We start from the raw sequence: 18,858 nt of genomic DNA on the forward strand, positions 1-18,858 counted from the left end.
CAAGAGGAGAGTCTGATTTCTGGTTCCTCTCCCATCATTCACCTTGATGAAAAATGAGTCTTGGTTTTGGGGGTGTGTTTTTCTGGTCCGGTTCCCTATCACACCACAGTGTATACTTGAGTTTGAAGTTTTGCAAAGATACAGTTAATGAGTAAATTAAAAACCCAAGAGTAGAAAATCTGAGATTTCTCTGGTCCTGCATTTATCATTCTGTACAACATACACTGGGAATAATTGGGATAAATTTGGAACCTAATATCAAGCAACGGAAAGTAAAAACTTCTGCTTAATGGCTTCAGAAGTTTGTTCTGAGAGGATGCCATTTATATTGGGATGGCACTTTTAGGTGAAAAATTCAAGCAGGTTTAGAAGCATAGAAAAATAAGAGCAGTTTTTGAGCTGCCTCCAGCTTAACTAGAGATAATCTTTTACTGGATCTATTTATCTGAGTCTCTTAGTTTTCCCCTCAGCAGTTTTAATGGTTATGAGAAACTGTTGCCCAAATCTGCGGTTCATTTTGCTTAATCAAAGCTACTGCTCCTTTCACCTGTCTCTGAGAAGAGTAGTGTGAGTAACGTAATAGTAAATGTCTTCCTCCTCTTCTGCTTGGATATTTGTTTATAGGGTACACTCGATGTAGGACTAATTGATTCTGTCTGTGCTGCTGACAATCCAGATAGGTAAGTCAGAACCATGCCTGGTGACTTTCTTTCTTTTTCTCCTTTCTCTAGCCAAAATCGGATGCTTTATACTTTAGTCTTTATATTCTACTGACCAACCATGCATTGAAGTGATTCATTACTGCCTCCCTTTTCATAGTACTAAACACCACATGTTAAAACACGGAATAGGAATGGCAGTGATTTTTGTGGGGGCTTCACTAACTTCCCTGTCGCTGCTTCATAGATGAACTGTTCAGCTACTGAAGTGATCCAAAAGTTTAAATATTAAAAGTTTAAATATTAAAAGTTTAAATATTAAAAGATTAAATATTTCTTTCATTTATACAAGTAATGCTCCTGAAAAACAGCAGCTTATTTTTGAGTCCTTTAGCAATATAGTAGGCAGAAAAATTAATTTTAACATTTTTCTGTTCAGCTTCTCATGCAAGAATGTTGTATTCTACAGGGATGAGAATTATTTCCCGGAATAAAAATGTCTTATAACAAAGAACACAATGCAGCATAAAAAATAACCATCAGGATATTCTTAGTTCTTGAACAAATAATAGTCTTTTGGGGGATAAAAAGTAACCTGGGTTCAGGCTGTGACTCTGGTTATAATGTTACTGGCTGTGAGGTATTATTTGTGCTGTAGGAGTTCATTCCAGTCTCCTCATTGCACATGTGTGAAACAGCTGAGTTTAAGTTACTGGTTTGTCCTTGGCCCGCCAAGACACTGATACCACAAGTAACTGTGATTATAAGCCCAGGTTTCCTAAACAATACAACACAAATGTGCAGAGCTTTCAAAATTTCAAGTTAGAAAGGCATTTCTCCTGCAAGCATTTTTCACACAAACTTTTTTTCTTGTAATTTCTTTTTTTTAGTTCTCTGAGTCTAAATCAATGATAGAATGTTTTTCAATTAGGAAACAAATTTGACTAATACAGGCAATAGATTATTTTTATTTTGACACATCTGAACATATTGCAAGCTCAAAAGAGGGAAGCTGAGCAGAGAGCTCTTTGAATCTGTATTCAGAAGGAATCCCAGGAACGGGACTTCTGTTATTTTCCTAAACTGGGGAGGAGGAGAGGGGAGCCTGGAAGGTCGGCTACTGTTTGATAGCTTGATCTACCTTAGTTTATACCTTAGCGCTCTCCTTTTTCTGTTCTCTTGCTACAACTCATCTATAGCTTCTGTCCTGTATATCACATTATCCAGTTTTCTAGAGTGTGCTTCATGTAGCTCAATCTAAAGCTGCCTCCTCTTCACACATTTTAAAACACGGTCAACAAAATTCTTCTGTTCAGTTCACATGCCCTTTCACGCTTCTTTCCTCATCCACCACTCTTCCTGAATAACGTAGCACTTCAGCACCACAGTGAGACTGACCAAAACGTTGGATTCTGATCACTCCCTTAGCCCCTTCTATGGCACTGGTGAGCACTAGCTGTAGGTAACTCCCAGATAACTTTTAAGGTAACTTACACACTTCTCATGTTACTTGATTTACTGTAACCTTCCTTCACACAGTTTTCTAATTTTTTCTCGTAATCATTTCATTTACTTTCTTCTTTATCCTGCCATCCATCTAGCTTTTATATGGCACACACTGTTTTTGGAGAATGGTATCATATTTGGGTGAACTCTCCATCCCCATAAACAATTTTTTGATTTGTTCTAATTTCTACCCAGTTACCTTCTTGCAAGAACTGTAAAAGGAAGGCCGCCCATGAGCTTCTCGTGCATGGGGTGGCCCAGACTGCATCATTGCCATTTTCTACATCTGATACAGTTCTTAAAAACTGTGTGTGTTCCAGGATGAAAAAATTAATGGTAAAGGGTTAAAGCAAGTGTTTGTAGGCTGAAAAACCTGCCTCTCTAATCCAGAGAGCCATCAGCACAGTTCACTTGGGCTAGTTCTTCATGCTTCAGTGAATCCTGGTGTAGGATTGGGTAAAAGCCAGTCTCTCATTAAAAATAGATTGTACTCTCTGCGAATTGGGTTGCACTGCATTAAAAATAAAAGAATCTGTGTTCACATGCTGCTTCACTGTAGACCTTTGTAAGTTGTAGTTGGTTTTAGCTAATGTAACTACTGAAGCAGACACTCTAAATAGATCTGACCCTGAAACAGAGTTCTGATTCACATCCAAAGCTGATTAAAGATTGGAGATTTTTCTCACCATAGATTTATTTTGAGATAGGACAAGTTGCAATTTAATATAAACTTTCCCACCATTCAGAGCCCTAGCACTTTGGTGTGAATCCAACATAATTGAGTCTTTTCAAATGCTTATTTTTTTTAGGTTTAGCGGTGTTGAAATAAATGCTTTAGAGGTGGACAGTATTTTTCTGAATAGAAAATGCAAACAATGGACAGTGTTTATGGTTACGGTGAGTGAGGTAAACAGTACATATGTTGATTGTAAAGGCTTTTTCAATCTTCATTTATTTTCATAGACCCAATTCATTTGTGATCATCACCGCTAATCGTGTTCTTCACTGTAATGCTGACACTCCTGAAGAGATGCATCACTGGATAACCCTGCTCCAAAGGTCGAAGGGGGACACTAGAGTGGAGGGACAAGAATTCATTGTGAGGGGTAAGAACAGAGTGGAGCAGTAACAAAGTAATTAACATCCATTAAGCTTCGAAGCGATTGTTCCCACAATACAATCTGGGTAATATGCTAGCATTGCGTGGCAGTGTTGGAGCCTCATCTTTGTACAGTTTACTCACACATTAATACAGTGTAATTATATTCCTGCTATGCCATGTAAGAAAACAGTGTAATGATGACAAAAGCATTTTTGTAAGTTGACAAAAGAATTTTTCTAGGTAAACACCAAAGTTGAAAAGTTTGCATATTAATTTTATTATATCTTCGTCATTTTATTGTTTGAGAATTTTGCTCAAAGTTGTTTAATAAGTGGGCTAAACAATTCACATCATATTTTTGCTGTTGTTGAAAGTATACAACTAACGTTTAACAACCTGATTTTGTCCAACTCTGTTTAAAAAAAAAAAAGTGTGATTCAAATTGTGTCTTTAACAGGATGGCTACACAAGGAAGTAAAGAACAACCCAAAGATGTCTTCATTGAAACTAAAGAAGCGTTGGTTTGTTTTGACACACAATTCTTTGGACTACTACAAGAGTTCGGAGAAAAACGCTTTGAAATTGGGTACGCTGGTCCTGAACAGCCTCTGCTCTGTGGTCCCACCTGATGAAAAAATCTTCAAAGAGTCAGGTAATTGTTTGCTCTTGTTCAAATATGCTTTCAGTTGCCTTCTGTCCTACTACCTAGTAATGCAACAAACAGTGCATAAGAATATTTTAAATGGATTATTATGTTTGCAGTTTGATGAACAAATTGAGTTTCTAAGTCACTGAGGCATTTTACAGGGAATTTCTGGGCAAAAAACAAAGGTAATAATGTGTACAGGAGTAAATCTTGTTCTCACCGACGTTCAAGTTATTGTAGACTCACACTGCTGCTAAGTTAGTGTGAACGCTTATGCTTACACATCAAAGACCTGGGGAAAGACATATGGTAGCACTCTCCTCATACATTATTTTATGTGCTGAGGAACTATGAGGACTGACATTGGTGGAGCAAGTGTAGGGAGATCTAGAGTAAGAGTCCAGTTTGTGCTAACCTACATACTACAGCTGAGTCAGCTCCCCTGTGCATTTTCAAAACTGGTTTTCAACTTGGAATTGGCCGTTTGCAAATGAGAAGCGACTGTTGACAGCCCTATATAATCTCATTGGGGTCACTGACACTTCAAAGAGGCTTTCGCTAGTGGGAGATTAAATAGATTTTCTTTAATTGAATCTGCTTTATAAAAAGCCTATACAATGATGCAGAGAGAGAATTTGAACTGAAATGCTCTTCCTGTCATAGTTGCCACTCCATTGGTGTAAAATTAATGACTTTTTTATGGAAGAGCTTTATACCTGTTTGTATGTGTGCCACAGGTGATGAAAGACTCTCACATACAAAGCAAGGCTGCGTCAGATTTTCCTGTTACAGACAGGACTGGAGAAATAGGGCCCACAAGCCACAAGTAGTTAACAGTATTCCATAGTGTTGTCTTATGGTCACTTTTACTAAGATTACTGGATAAAATGGGAGGCTGCATGATGGTGGCTATGCTCTGAGATTACTCCTAGGCTTTTTTAAAGGAGAGAGTCTCCTTTAATACCATAGTATCTGTATTATGATACTTAATTACTCACACAACTTCTTAGTTCCTGAAGAACTGCCAGCATGATCCAGAGTGCAGCACTCAGGGTCTGATGGGACTACAGCTGTTTTCAGATAGGAGTTGGGGTATTTTTATAGATACAGCTTCTATGATTCATTTTTACTGTTAATTAATTTTTACTGTTGTGCTAGGTTATTGGAATGTAACTGTATACGGACGCAAACATTGTTACCGTCTCTATACAAAATTGCTTAATGAGGCGACCCGCTGGTCAAGTGCCATCCAGAATGTGATTGACACAAAAGCGCCAATTGATACTCCAACTCAGCAGCTTATTCAGGATATTAAGGTAGGCGCAGTCAGGAGGGCGTTGGGTGGGAAAGAATGGTTGCTGAAATATTTGAAATCAGTCTCTTTTTTATATTGGCTTTGCCAGATGGGGTAATAAAGCAGAAAATGCAGGGTTTTAATCACACAGTGACATGGACTGAAATTGTGGAACTTGAATGTATTCACTGACCTGATAAAGGAATTTCTGTCTAAACAGTAAAAAAGCAAAGTATGAAGTGCAACTTGGAGGGCAAGAGGGGTAACTTTTTTCCATGAAAACAGTAACAGGTTTTACTGGTTTGTGTAACTTGACAGACATTGCTATACCAGGCAGTAGAGCGCAATGTGCAGGTTCATGAGTTAGCAGACCTGTTTGGCTATGCCCACAGTGAGCAGCACACCAGGACGTGGACTAGACAGATCTTGTGATTTTTTTCATTATGCTTCATTTCTTGTTCTGTAATAGCACAGGCTAAACATCTCATGTCTGTGCGTGATGAGAAACATATTCAATTAATGCTTACTGCTTTATGGTCCTGTGGGAGCCATTGCATGCATAGCCAGAGAATGTATTTCTGGAGATTTTGCTAATCTGCTTTCAGGAGAGAGGATGATGATTCTCAGAAAAATCAAAAAAAAAAAAGAAAAAAAAGCATCAAGTCCTAAATTCCTATGAAGTAAGGAAGACTATGAAGGCTGGTCTTCAGAGCAGTAGAAATATGTCGAAGTTCAGGATTAATAGAAGACAGTGGCGACGCATCTGTCAAGCTTGACCTAAGAAAGAACAGTATTTAGATGTGAGAGTAGGTGCATCAGGTTTACAGCAGCAGTTTTTCTGGACTGTTACGGTAGCTCCTGTAGATTCTAACTGAAAAGGCCAATTAGTTATGTTGGAGAAATATTTTTAAATAAAACTGAATACAGATGTCTTAATTCCAGTTACGAAATACTGGAGTAAAAATGATTGTAAAATGAAAACATGCTTCAAAAAATTGCATGAAACTTCATTTTTGTATCCTGCAGCTCTGCTGTGGTTTGTTTTTCACTGCACAGATAAAGTAAGCTTATGCAAGGCCTGAGGTTAGCAGATACTGAGCATTCATAGCCTGCAGAGTGCCATGGGAGCCACAGTACCCACAACTGCATTTAGCACCAAATAGTGTTGGTAACACTGATGACTAATTTTTTCACATCCAACCTAAAGGCACAAAGCATTGCATTACTGTTAATGCTGGACCCCAAATCCTGCTTTTTTCTTACCCCAATAGGAAAACTGCCTGAATGCTGATGTGGTTGAACAGATTTATAAGAGAAACCCTATTCTCCGTTACACTCATCATCCGTTGCACTCGCCATTATTGCCATTGCCGTATGGGGACATCAATCTAAACCGTAAGTTTTTCAGTCATAGAAACACTTTTTCTTATGAAAGACTAAACCAGAGGATGGGAGTTTTTAGTCAATGGGCTATAGTGAAGTAATGGTAGACAAAATATATTTTTATAATACAAGTAGATACATTTCCCTGTTCTCTTTTGGGACGTAGAGAATAGCAGTTTGTCTAGCATAGAACCATGGGCTTGTGGTGCTCCTGTACGGGTGTTACAGAAGGGAAGGTTGCTATTGCTGCTGTAATACAAGTTCTTTGCCCTCACCAGCGCAGTTAAGACCACCAGGTTTGAAAAACCTTGCACTGAAATAAGCAACTAAACCCAATTCATTTAGTCTCCTTGAATCATATTCTCCTTCTCAAATTACTGTTGTGTCCTACCTCATGAGGGGAGCTGCAGCAGCCACAACTTCCAATTAACAAGTGTAAGTTTCATCAGTTGTGATGGGAAGCATTATTTCTGTGAAACAAGATTTGAGTGGACATTATTCTAAAAAGTAATGGGTCATTTACTCCTGAAACAGGTATAATCATGTCTTTTAATATCCTTGGCTCAATCACTAACTTAAGTCTGTTTTGAATTAATGGTTCGGAGCTATTGATGGTTGTGAATTTGGTGTCCTTAAATGGATTTGCTTATCTTATTTTGCAACTGCATGTTAAACAAGATGTGACTCAGATCAGAAGTTTCATCCTTGGAAGGAGGGTGGGAGGTCACAGTTTATGAAAAGCTAAGGTATTTCAGGTAAGACTTCCTGATAACTCAAGTGATATCCTTCTGTTCAAATGACAAGGAAAAGGAAAATCCGAGGAGAAACCTTTCCCTTCTCTTCCCCTTCCTCCTCCTCCTGTACAGTGGCAAGGCACAGTTCTGATCTTCTTGGCACTTGAGCTGGTTTGTCCCATGCAGGAGTGCAGCATGGTTGCTTTCTATTCCCTGGACAGGAATGGCTTGCTCCCTCTGAAGTAGAAGTCTTGCCAAAGTCTTCCCATAGCAAATGTAGCTCCACAGATGCTCAGTTATTGCCTTGATTTGCAGTTGAGTTCTAGTTATTTTCTGTAATGGTATAATGTCAGGTTAGAAACTTTATATTCATAACATATATCCGTACTGTTTTGTGCTTTGATGGTTAGTAGGCCTAACTGATTCAGACATCAGAGCAATCTCTTCCATCTCTTGAACCCAAGAACTGCATGGTGCTTTTAAGTAGATTGTGAAAGTTGTTAGCCCACGCTGAATAACCTGTAGTACAAAAACTATCACCACCTTTTCCAGCACTCAAAAAGCAAGTTGCAGTTTCATGGCAATGATTTAGTTCAGTAGTATTGTTCGTGTTTAATTGAAATGCTACTGCTGTAGACAGAAGTGATGCCCTGTATCTTTGTCACTTTCCATAATGCAGTCATGCTTTACCTCATTTATGATCTGATTAGATTTTCACTTTCTGGTGACAGCGAAAATTGGTGGACGCCTCAGCAGTGTGGATTGCTCTGAAAGGAAGATTCTCCATCAAAAAAACTCTGATCAAGCAAGATACGCATTTTAATTTATGCTGTCAGAAAATTTAAAATAGGATTTCATTAAATTTGGATCAAATCTCAATAGCAAAATAGTTCATAAAATGAGTTTGCAAAAAAATCCATTGTAATATCCTGCATAATAAGGGTCACAGAATAACATTAAGCAATTCCTATGTTAAGCCTGAGTGCTTTCTCTTTCATATCTCAGTCTAAGCACCTTTCTCCATATTTTTCTTTTGTAGTGCTGCAAGACAAAGGCTACACAACTCTTCAGGATGAAGCCATCAAGATATTTAATTCTTTACAGCAGCTGGAGTCCATGTCTGATCCCATCCCTATAATCCAAGGTATCCTCCAAACAGGACATGATTTACGACCTCTTCGAGATGAGCTCTACTGTCAGCTCATCAAGCAGACCAATAAAGTGCCTAACCCTGGGAGCGTGGGGAACCTGTATAGTTGGCAAATACTCACCTGCATGAGTTGCACATTTCTGCCGAGTCGCAGCATCCTCAAATATCTTAAGTTCCATCTCAAAAGGTGAGAAGCTTTGAACTACTACAGCAAGAAAAGAAGTTTCTTCACTCGCTGTTTTCTTCCCCACAACTTGTAACAGAGTTTAAACATTTTTAAGTGAGACTTGAAGACGAGTTCGCTTTGTGAACTGGTGATGCCAAACAATGACTCTAAAAAAAATGTTGTACGAAAAGCATGTATGGGTTGATCTAGGCGGGATTATCCTCATTTGAAGAATCAAGCAAAATCCCGCTAAACTGAGTGCATAATTTGTTAACATTGACCAATGCGGGGGCTTTCTGTAATTGTATAAAGTTGCTTAAATGATTTGCAGCCAGTACCCCAGGTCCCATTCTCAACTGTCCAACCCGCTAAAAATTCTTCATCTTGCTTACCTTAGTTTTGTGAGGTCATGCACATAAAAAAACATTAGAAAGTTTAAAGATGTATTTGAGATAGAAACGTCTGTTTGCAAATCTAATTTTAAGACATTAGTGACCGTTAAAAAAGAAACAAATCCTTTTTGACAGTTCAGCATTAACCAGAATGTAGAGTTCCTCTTGTTGTGGTACAGCAGAAGAATGCAAAGAGCGTGTCATTAGGAAAGTTAGTCTACTAACAACAAACTGTTCTCAATAATTTAAAAGTCATGCCTGTGTTTGTGCTAGAGCATGGACTTTGTAAATCCCTTTGTTAAATGTAATTATTTTATAAATATTTGTAAAATGCTTCTAATGAAGATATACCTTTCAACCAAAGTAAGATTAGTGAAACACATGAATCACTTCATATAACCGTTAAAATGAAAAAATCCAACATTAATTCACTTTCTTAATTTAACTCAGTTCATAAACTGGTCTCCCAGTTAAAAAAATTGCAGCTGATAACAACATTTATAGGTTGGTTTCAGTATTACAGATGCATAGTCATCTTACAGTATTGCTGTAATCCTGCAGTAATCTTTTTATGCCTTGTAGATCATGAATCACTGTACTTCACATAAATTAAACCTTAGTAGCTCTAAGAAGCTGGTATTTTATCACTGGAAATATTATAGAAACACTGTGCTGAAAGCTACCTGAATTCAACACTTTTCAATAATTAAGGGTTGAGTTCATTAAAGTTGTTAGTGAATACTCTTAATACTAACTGCTGAACAGTAAGGTCTAGATAGAATCTTTAAGAAAATCAGGAATAGAAATCAAGTATCCCAAGTGACACTACCACAAAACTAAGCAGTCAAAAATATGTTTTATTGCTTTTTTCTGAGGTACCTTGGTGCAGTTTTGTCTGTTACTGACAAAAAGGGGAGTTGATTACAAGAAGATTTTTATAGTTATCTTGCTGTCAAATCCAAGTCGTTACAAGGTTCTGGTAGTTACTGCTATGAAGGTAGTTAATTTTTCGCTTTCCATTAGGTTTGTAGAACAAAATGATGAATGCAAATAAGTTGTCCCACAGTAAATCACAAGTTGGTACACTTTCCTTGACAGTGAAGATAAACCTTTGAGTGTGTCAATTAAATACTGGATACATAAGCACTTCCAGGAAAAAAATCCATTCTCAAACAAGTCAACTTTCTATTTCACGGACTGGCAGCTTAAAGTGATAATATTTATCTCACAGGGTTCGTGACCAGTTTCCAGGAACTGAAATGGAGAAGTATGCGCTTTTTACTTACGAATCGCTGAAGAAAACCAAATGCAGAGAGTTTGTGCCATCGCGAGATGAAATAGAAGCTCTGATCGGCAGGCAGGAAATGACATCCACAGTTTATTGCCATGGTGGGGGCTCCTGTAAGATTACAATCAACTCACACACTACAGCTGGAGAGGTGAGAAGTGGTGACAGAACGGCTTTGGTACAAAATCAGTGTGTCCCTTTACATGCCAGTTCCAGCCAGTAGTAGCGTTAAGCTTTGGAAGCGCTGGGGGTTTCTCTGCTGGTCTCTCCTTTCAGGGGAGGGAAGGTTTACAGAGCTGTCCCTCAACCCCACAGCGTATTCTGAAGAAATCCCTGCTATAAAAACTGTCTTCACGCTTTAGAGGATTACCCAACTATAGTTCCCTCTTACAGGAAAAATTACAGGAAAGACTAAGCAATTCAGTAGAGCCATTATTGGAATAACTTCAGTAGATATTGGTGGTTTTGAGAACCAAGTTGCTTCCTAAAGCTGGAAGACTCTTGCTGAGTTGCTGAAATACAGGGGCTATATCTGGCCAGGTGATAGCACACACATATTCTAAAAGAATCAGCATTATTTACTATAAAAAGTAAAGCAGAATTGGACAACAATTAATACTGCTGTTGAGAATATGTTAGCAACATTTTTAGTCTAATGTAAAACCTAGCTCTGAATTTTCACTCTGTGGTGCACTCTGTGGTGCTGCTTTTCCATGCTATGGCTTTTTCACGTGCTGTTTTTCATTAGGTGGTTGAAAAGTTAATTCGTGGCTTGGCCATGGAGGATAGCAGAAATATGTTTGCTTTGTTTGAATACAATGGAACTACTGATAAAGCAATTGAAAGCAGAACCATTGTGGCTGATGTCTTGGCAAAATTTGAAAAGTGAGTGCACCTCTCCTTCTCTCTCACCACTCTAATAAGTAGCAATTAAATAAATTTCCAACGTCAATAATGCTGAATTTTCTCTTTCTCTTGCTTGTTTGTGATGACGCAGCTGAATTACACACATGGCCATTTCAGGAACAAAAGCATCTTTATTTTTTTTAATGAGCCACCTATTCACTTGTGTTTGGTTTTCCTCTGTCTTGACACCAGTAGAGTAATATTTCTCATCACTATTTCCACATTTTCTTTTCCACTATTACAAATTTTTCCACCATTACTAGCATTGTGGCTGCCCCAGTACTAGGAGAACTGAACTCCAGGCAGTCATTGCCATTCTGACTTCCCGTTGCCTAACTTCACGTGGAAGTCACCACAGTGCAGCTCACAACATTTTTCTTACCAGTAGAATTGAAACCACCCATAGCACTGTAGTAAGAAAAGGTAATACAAGCCTAAATACCTGTTTGTCATCCTTATGTTACATACATGGCAATCAGCCTCATTTATCCACATAATAATGGGGGGAAAAAAAGGAATGTCTAAAGTTACATTTTATAACAGGACTTAATAATGTTGCTTTTATCAACACCTGACTGAGCCACAAATAGAAGTTTATTAAGAGAATTTGGCTTAGAAACAGTTGACTGAGAACTGATTCAACATTTTTAAGTCCTTGATGTTGCTGTAGGCTTTAAATACACACACACACACCCTCTCTATATCTCTATATATATTATCTCCAAATTACATCAGTCAGGTATACTACTGAAAACAATTAGCTCCTGTCAACAATACCAGATTAATAGCAGGTGTAACAAAGCAAAATTCAGCTGATGCCTTGCTTAGATTCTTCAGGTGTCAACTTAGAAAGCAGTTTGATTTCACAGATCTGATCTTCTCTCCCTCTTCACACACCCGTGCAGGCTTGCTGCCACTGCTGAAGCTGGAGAGATGCACTGGAAGTTCTACTTCAAGCTCTACTGCTTCCTGGACACAGAAAACGTCCCAAAAGATAGTGTGGAATTTGCCTTTATGTTTGAGCAGGTAAAGGACAAAGGTTCCATTTTGAGGCACTTTGAAGAGGAGGAAAAAAGCAAGAGATCTAGGCAGCACAGAGAGTTTTGATTATGCTTCTGTTTAACTAAATGTACTACTACTCAAGCATCAAGCAAAGAAAGCAGTTCAGTGGTCAAAATAGGCTTATCCTGACATAAGTGAAGCACATCTGATTTACCTAGTGTTATGACTTTTCTTACTTCTGCATTACTTGTGAATTGCTTTATATATAGTGATAAAAAATTGGATAACTGGGTCTAAGCTGGATAAAAAAGAAAAGGATAATGCTTGCTTTTAATTTTGCTCTTATGAAACCATTTTCTTAAGAAAGTGCAAGAAATAAAGTGAAAAATGTGTAATTGGCAAGCAAATTAATTATTAGAGACCCATGTTGGCAACTGTACAGAACTAATCGAACAATAGCTTTTTCTCTTTTCAAAAACTGATTGGTATTTCATAGGCACCATAGTAAAACAAATCAGTCCAGTCACAGCAGTTACGGTAAGACAGCTATGATGAGCAGAAATCCACTTAATGAATGTGCTGAGCTCAGAAGGAGGCCATATTGCAAAACATAAAATAAGTGAAATTGATTTATAATGAAAATTTAATGCGTCAGCAGTTGGATTTGTAGTCTATGAAGTCCTGTAGTTGCTCAGAAACTCTCACTGATGGCATTTATTATTGTTGATTGACCTTCTCCTTTTCTACTATATTGAAAATGGCTAAAAATTCTTCCAGTGGACAGCTTCTTTCAAGTGGGCACCAGAGACAGATAAAGATTTCTGTGTAAGGCTATTTGCAATGCCAAGACACTGATGTTCTGTTGGTAAGCAAGCCTGATGTGATCAAGAACTGACATATTTCAATTTTCATATGTATGAAGCTTTTTCCCCTTCCACAGAATCAGAAACATCTTCGCTGTAATAGAGTATTTCTTCCTTGTTCACAGTTTAGGTTTTAAGGCACCGTATTACATCGTGAGTCTACCAAAAGTCTCCCTCCAGAGCCTACTACTGTAGCTCAGTCCAGAACTGCTTACTGCTGGCTGAAGGATCTGGGCAATAGATTGCCTTGGTTGGGCTTAGAAACGTTGCCATTCTGACTGTCTGTCTGGTTTTACATATAGAGAAGTCAGCCAGTTAATGCCTCTGCTTTGGGATGAAGTTTAAACAGTAAGAAGAAAATCCATGAGAGCTCTGCATCAGATATTTACATTACATTACTGGTTTAAGAGGCAGATTTAGACAGTTTTCCGTCTAACAACTAAAACAAGCACATTCACTGAAGCAGATTGTTTCCATGCAGCATTCTGTGCTGACTGGTGTTTAGCCAAGCATTTTATGTCTTGACAAGACCATTAGTATTTCAGTTATAAAGCATGGCACATTCAATCCCTACAATTAATATTACAGCAATACCTTAAAGAGGTGACTTACTACATTCTAACATCAGTTCTGTTCTTTTTTCCTAATTGTCTGCTTTTGATGTTGGTCATTGACTTTTTTCAGCCAATTAAGAAAGTTCTCTTTTGTGATCAGTTTTAGTTCTGTAACCTCCATTATTTTAAAGTCTGAATCCTTTAATTCATAAGGCGCTGAAGAAAATCTTTTAGTTCTTCTTTCTCATTAAAATAGTGTCCTTCCATTTCCACAAGACAGCTCTTTCTTCTGCATGTGTACATCTTGCACGTTTAAAGGCACATTTTGTCTCCTTCCTAAGCGTACACCTAAATGAACTAGCACTTACTTAGATGTGAATTCTCTCTGTGTGTTTACTAAACTGCTTGCAATTCCTGCACTTCCAGACATGAGGCGTGTTTGTTTCCTGTACTGGTGACATATGAAAAAAACGAATCCTAACTGCTGCACATTTCCAAAGGTTTGAATGGGTGTGCAAAGAGTTAGGATTTGAAAGAGTCTTCTTGGTTCAGAATCTCATCCCTGATGCTACAGACCACTGTATCATATAAACATTTTACTAACTTTATCTGGGATCCATTGAAGAGTTACTGTTTTCCCTCAGTGGGGTTTATTACAAAGCTGTCCTAGGGCTTTGCTTGTTTGACTGGAAACATCAGTTTTCACAGCCAGATTATTGATAGCAGTAAGCAAAAACAGATATCCATTTCTTCCTAATGCCCTTGAACATAGATGGCTTCCTCCCAGTCAGGTGTTTCGATCTTGATTTTCTTCCCTTTACACTTCATTTTCCTTTTTAGTAATTCGGTTGCTTTTATATATGTGAGTTCACTAAGAGCCATACTAGTAATAGTAATTCCCGTTTAGCAAGTTCCTCAGTTGCCTTGCAGTTGTTCTGGTAAACCCTGTCTTACCCAGTTTAACAAATTTGCCAAGAGATTTACCACATTCGATTTATTTAATGGATCATTTATTTCAGATCCTGGGTTTGCCTGGCAGTAAATCTACTTCCCATTTCTCTCTTAGTCCTTTCAAAGACTGGTTTGTACATAAAAAGCTATCTTTTTCCCCCCGATAGGCTCATGAAGCAGTGATTAGAGGACATTATCCTGCTCCTGAAGAAACCCTCCAGGTCCTTGCAGCTTTGCGTCTTCAGTACCTTCAGGGAGATTACAGTCTGCATACCACCGTACCAGAAATGGAGGAAGTCTATCCCTTGCAAAAGCTGAAGTCCCGGATTACACAGTCTACCAAAACATTTACTGCAGCAGAGAAGGCTGAGAAGAAAAGAGCCAGCTTTCTTGAAGGAACATTGCGGAGGAGTTTTCGCAGTGGCTCTGTCAGCAAACAGAAGGTTGAGGAGGATCAGATGTTAGACATGTGGGTCAAAGAGGAAATCTCAGCTTCGAGGACTAGTATTATTGACAAATGGAAAAAACTCCAGAGGATGAATCAGGAGCAGGCTATGGCGAAGTATATGGCTTTGATTAAGGAATGGCCTGGCTATGGCTCAACACTCTTTGACGTAGAGGTGAGTACGACCTCCTGAACACTCAAACTAAGGTTTATACTGTATAGATGGTGGTTTCATTATAGAGTAGGGAAACGATAAATAATGGTATCACAATGCTCAGACAGCTGATGTAATAAAGTGTTTGATATTAAAAGCATATTCCCATTAGTAAGCACTGTAGGCATTTAAATCCACTAGTTAACCATAAAATAGAGGGACAGAATGCTAAAATACAGAGGGACAAAATGCTAGCCTGATGGGTTGCAAACAAGTTTAGGAGAAGTGTAAAAGGCTACGTTCAAAGAGGGACAAGCAATATGCACTTTTTAAAAAATGGTTACAGACAAGAACCTCAACAGTAAGTGTTGTGTGGCTCCCGCTATTCCCTTTGCAGCTAATCTACATTTTTTCCTCTAGTGTAAAGAAGGGGGATTCCCACAGGAGTTGTGGCTTGGAGTCAGCGCTGATGCAGTTTCTGTCTACAAGCGTGGGGAAGGAAGGCCTCTGGAGGTGTTTCAGTATGAACATATCTTGTCATTTGGTGCGCCGCTTGCCAACACCTACAAGATCGTGGTGGATGAGAGAGAATTGCTTTTTGAAACTAGTGAGGTAAGAGCAAGAAGGAATTTTGTTATTGTGGTCTTCCTGTTCTGATAGCCAGGCTACTTAGTAATTTAAGTAATTGCTGCAAATGTTACAGATTTATTCAAGATCCCCGTAAAGCTAAAGGGAAGTCATAGTGAGATCGATAGAAGTGCTGAGTACTTTTATTCGTTTAACCACAGAAGAGTTTTGTTGAAAGCTCGACAGTTTTATATTGTTAGCATCGAAAGAAATTCATTCGCATACTGTTACCTTACTAAGAACTTCGATCTTTATACTCTTTTGGCAGGTGGTTGACATTGCAAAGCTGATGAAAGCTTACATCAGTATGATCGTGAAAAAACGCTACAGCACCTCTCGATCAGTGAGTAGCCATGGAAGTCAGGGCAGCTCCAGGTGAAAACAAAACCAGTTCTACTGTGCTCTAAACAGAACATATCGCTGCTTGGCCTCAAAATGACCTGATGACACTGATCACATCTGTTGACAAGCTAACAAAGAATCAGAGTTTCCATGGAAAATATCTTCAAACATTGTTTTAGAAAGACCACAGGGTGGGGAGGGGAAAATCAGCTGAAATAGTCACATACTAGAACTGCTGGCTTGTTCAAAACTTTCCAAAGCATTATTATCTTCAGTTGATGTAACAAATGCCTTAAGACTTGATCCACTGCAATACAAGCAGTAATAAGTGCCTTACAATATTAAACCCAACTTGTATTGACCTAAAATTGCCGATAAAAATCAAAAAGATTTTTTTTCTCCTTCCAGAACACTGAAAACAAAGTTATATTCATCCATTCTGCACTAATCTACTGGCCTGTATACATGTGGGAAGAGGGAGGGAAGAAGAGCAAGGTATATTTTTTTGGAGAGCTGCTGGCAGCCTTCCTCATGGATGCCAACATTTTGTTTCCCCTTCCTTCCATGGATGTGCACATTGTGCATGCGTATTTGAGCTGTCAGTAAAATTTGACTAATTTTATTCTGTATTTCACAAGTCTTTTGAAGCAAAGGGAATAAGTATGTGCAATGGTGTAAACAGTCTTTCTGTACATTTTAATAGTTCAGAGTTATAGTTGTTACAATTGTATGGTTACTTTATAAGCAGTTTTATTAACAAGTAAATTCCAAAATTTTCATACATTGATTTTACTATTGCAAATATGTATTACCATATAAGTAGCAGAAGTCTGCATTCTGTATCTGCTGTATTATAGAGAGAGATGTAGCTGAGAATATTTATAGACTACCCTAATATGGAAATACAGTTATCAGTTCAATACTCCATAATTCAGCTTAAGTTTTTAATATTAAATTTTTCTTTTAAAGACATCACTCTTTTATAATTCTGGCTGGACTCTCCAACCCAGACTGACTGCCAAAGGTCAGAGCCCTTCAGAGTTGACTAGAGAACGCAAAGTTATACAATGCAACTGCTTTAATATAGAGTTCTTTTTTTTTACCTGGTTGCCTGATGAAGGTTCTTGACAGTACCCTGTAAATAAATTGGGGAATATCAGCTAATAATAAGCTGATTTTGGACTTTTATTTTTGTACAGAAATACTGTAATATAAGGCAAAACTTTGATCAAAGGTATCTTTTTGTCCTCAGCAAAAGAAAGAAACCTGAAAAACCTTACTGTTATTAAAAACCTCAGCCTTTAAGGAATCATGCCTACTTACTAAAAACAAAACAAAACAAAAGGCCAGCAATAAAGAAAGTATATGTGATGCGCTCTGTTTCCACTTCATACTGAGTTGGAGTTGCAGCAAAGCCCTAATTTCTTCTGTCTTCTCAGGAGCCAAGCCAGGAACACAGTGTAGGCTATACATATGCTTTTGCTTGGAAAGGTGCACGTGCTTTGTGTTGTAATGGGGCAAGTTTCCATCTGTGATCACAACTACCTCCTTGATCATGTGATATGTGTCAGTCACACCACCAGGATAGAGGGGAAGGACTGCTGAGCAATTCCACTCCACAAGGAATGTGCAAGTAAAGCTTTTGCTATTTGTGTAGCCCTGTTGTAAGACAGCTTGTTTTTACTAGCCAGCCACAGCATGGTAATGGAGCATGCTCTGCCCTCGTAAGAGTACATGGCCTTTATAGACTACAAAGCTTGCTATGAGAAATCCTCCAACTTTTAGTCACTCCATCTGTGACACTGCCCCTCAGTCCCTAAAAACTTGCTAAATAACGCTTCTAATTTCGTGTCCCCACCCTCCCAGCAAAGGTGAACTTATCTAAGGAAGGCAAGAAAAATGAGAGAACTGTAACTCCAGTATGTACAGCTATACGCACACAGAGTATCTGCAACGTTTCTGATTTTTTCCATATGCAAGTTGTTTAGAAAGAACTTAGCTGCTCTTAGCAAGGCATCCTTGGAATGACACAATTTATACATTTCAGCCAGCACAGCAAGAAGGTTCAGTTTCATCTAGGTGCTGTTTGTAAATGTGCTCAGATAAGTTCCTGCCACATGGTCATCATTAATTGGTCAAAAAAACAGGAATATACAAGGTGACAGTCTTGTTCAGGGTCAGTCTTGAGAAGCTGACACCAATTCTCCAGTCCCAATTAATTTACCTCCTGACTGACTTCTGGATGCTATCAGCCATGAGTTTGCTCTTAGTCAATACACAGAAGTGCCTGTCACTAAGAGTACATCTAAGAGCTTCTCTTCATTCATGCCAATTCTACCAGCCTGCCATGCAAATCATACTCAGTAACTATTGTTGAGGCAAATAAAAGCTTTCATAATTGTTGATACTCAAAAGAAAGAACACACAGTTTATCAAAATAAATACTGCATAATAGAAAGTGAGAACAGTCTTCCTTAAATTATAAAATATTTTAAAATTGATTGAGGAGATGATCTATTCTTGAAAATTATTTTGCTTCCGTAAAAGTTTATTCCAAGAATACATGAAATTGCTAGAGCCAGAAATTCTCTCCTGCCTATGATCTCTTCTGTTACAGTAGCAGTTGAGTGTATCAAGAGGGGAGAGGAACTTCCATCACAAATCACAACACATTTTTACTTTTATTCTTGTTTT

The 18,858-nt window shown here is 38.2% G+C and overlaps 1 protein-coding gene across 1 annotated transcript in view; it reads left to right on the plus strand.

The window, feature by feature from the left end:
- The window catches only part of LOC104081383 (unconventional myosin-X-like), a gene marked incomplete at its 5' end in the record, with an annotated part of 32,221 nt that extends 15,582 nt beyond the window's left edge, over positions 1 to 16,639 (plus strand). The window contains 12 exon segments of the mRNA XM_009584116.1: positions 625 to 680; positions 3,129 to 3,271; positions 3,725 to 3,919; positions 5,072 to 5,229; positions 6,479 to 6,602; positions 8,364 to 8,661; positions 10,264 to 10,471; positions 11,069 to 11,205; positions 12,132 to 12,252; positions 14,764 to 15,216; positions 15,616 to 15,807; positions 16,091 to 16,639. Coding sequence (XP_009582411.1) covers positions 625 to 680; positions 3,129 to 3,271; positions 3,725 to 3,919; positions 5,072 to 5,229; positions 6,479 to 6,602; positions 8,364 to 8,661; positions 10,264 to 10,471; positions 11,069 to 11,205; positions 12,132 to 12,252; positions 14,764 to 15,216; positions 15,616 to 15,807; positions 16,091 to 16,201 — 2,196 coding nt within the window.
- Positions 16,640 to 18,858: the final 2,219 nt, after the last annotated feature.

This window comes from Fulmarus glacialis, unplaced genomic scaffold, assembly GCF_000690835.1.
Source record: "Fulmarus glacialis isolate BGI_N327 unplaced genomic scaffold, ASM69083v1 scaffold10798, whole genome shotgun sequence".
Taxonomy (NCBI): Eukaryota; Metazoa; Chordata; class Aves; order Procellariiformes; family Procellariidae; genus Fulmarus; species Fulmarus glacialis.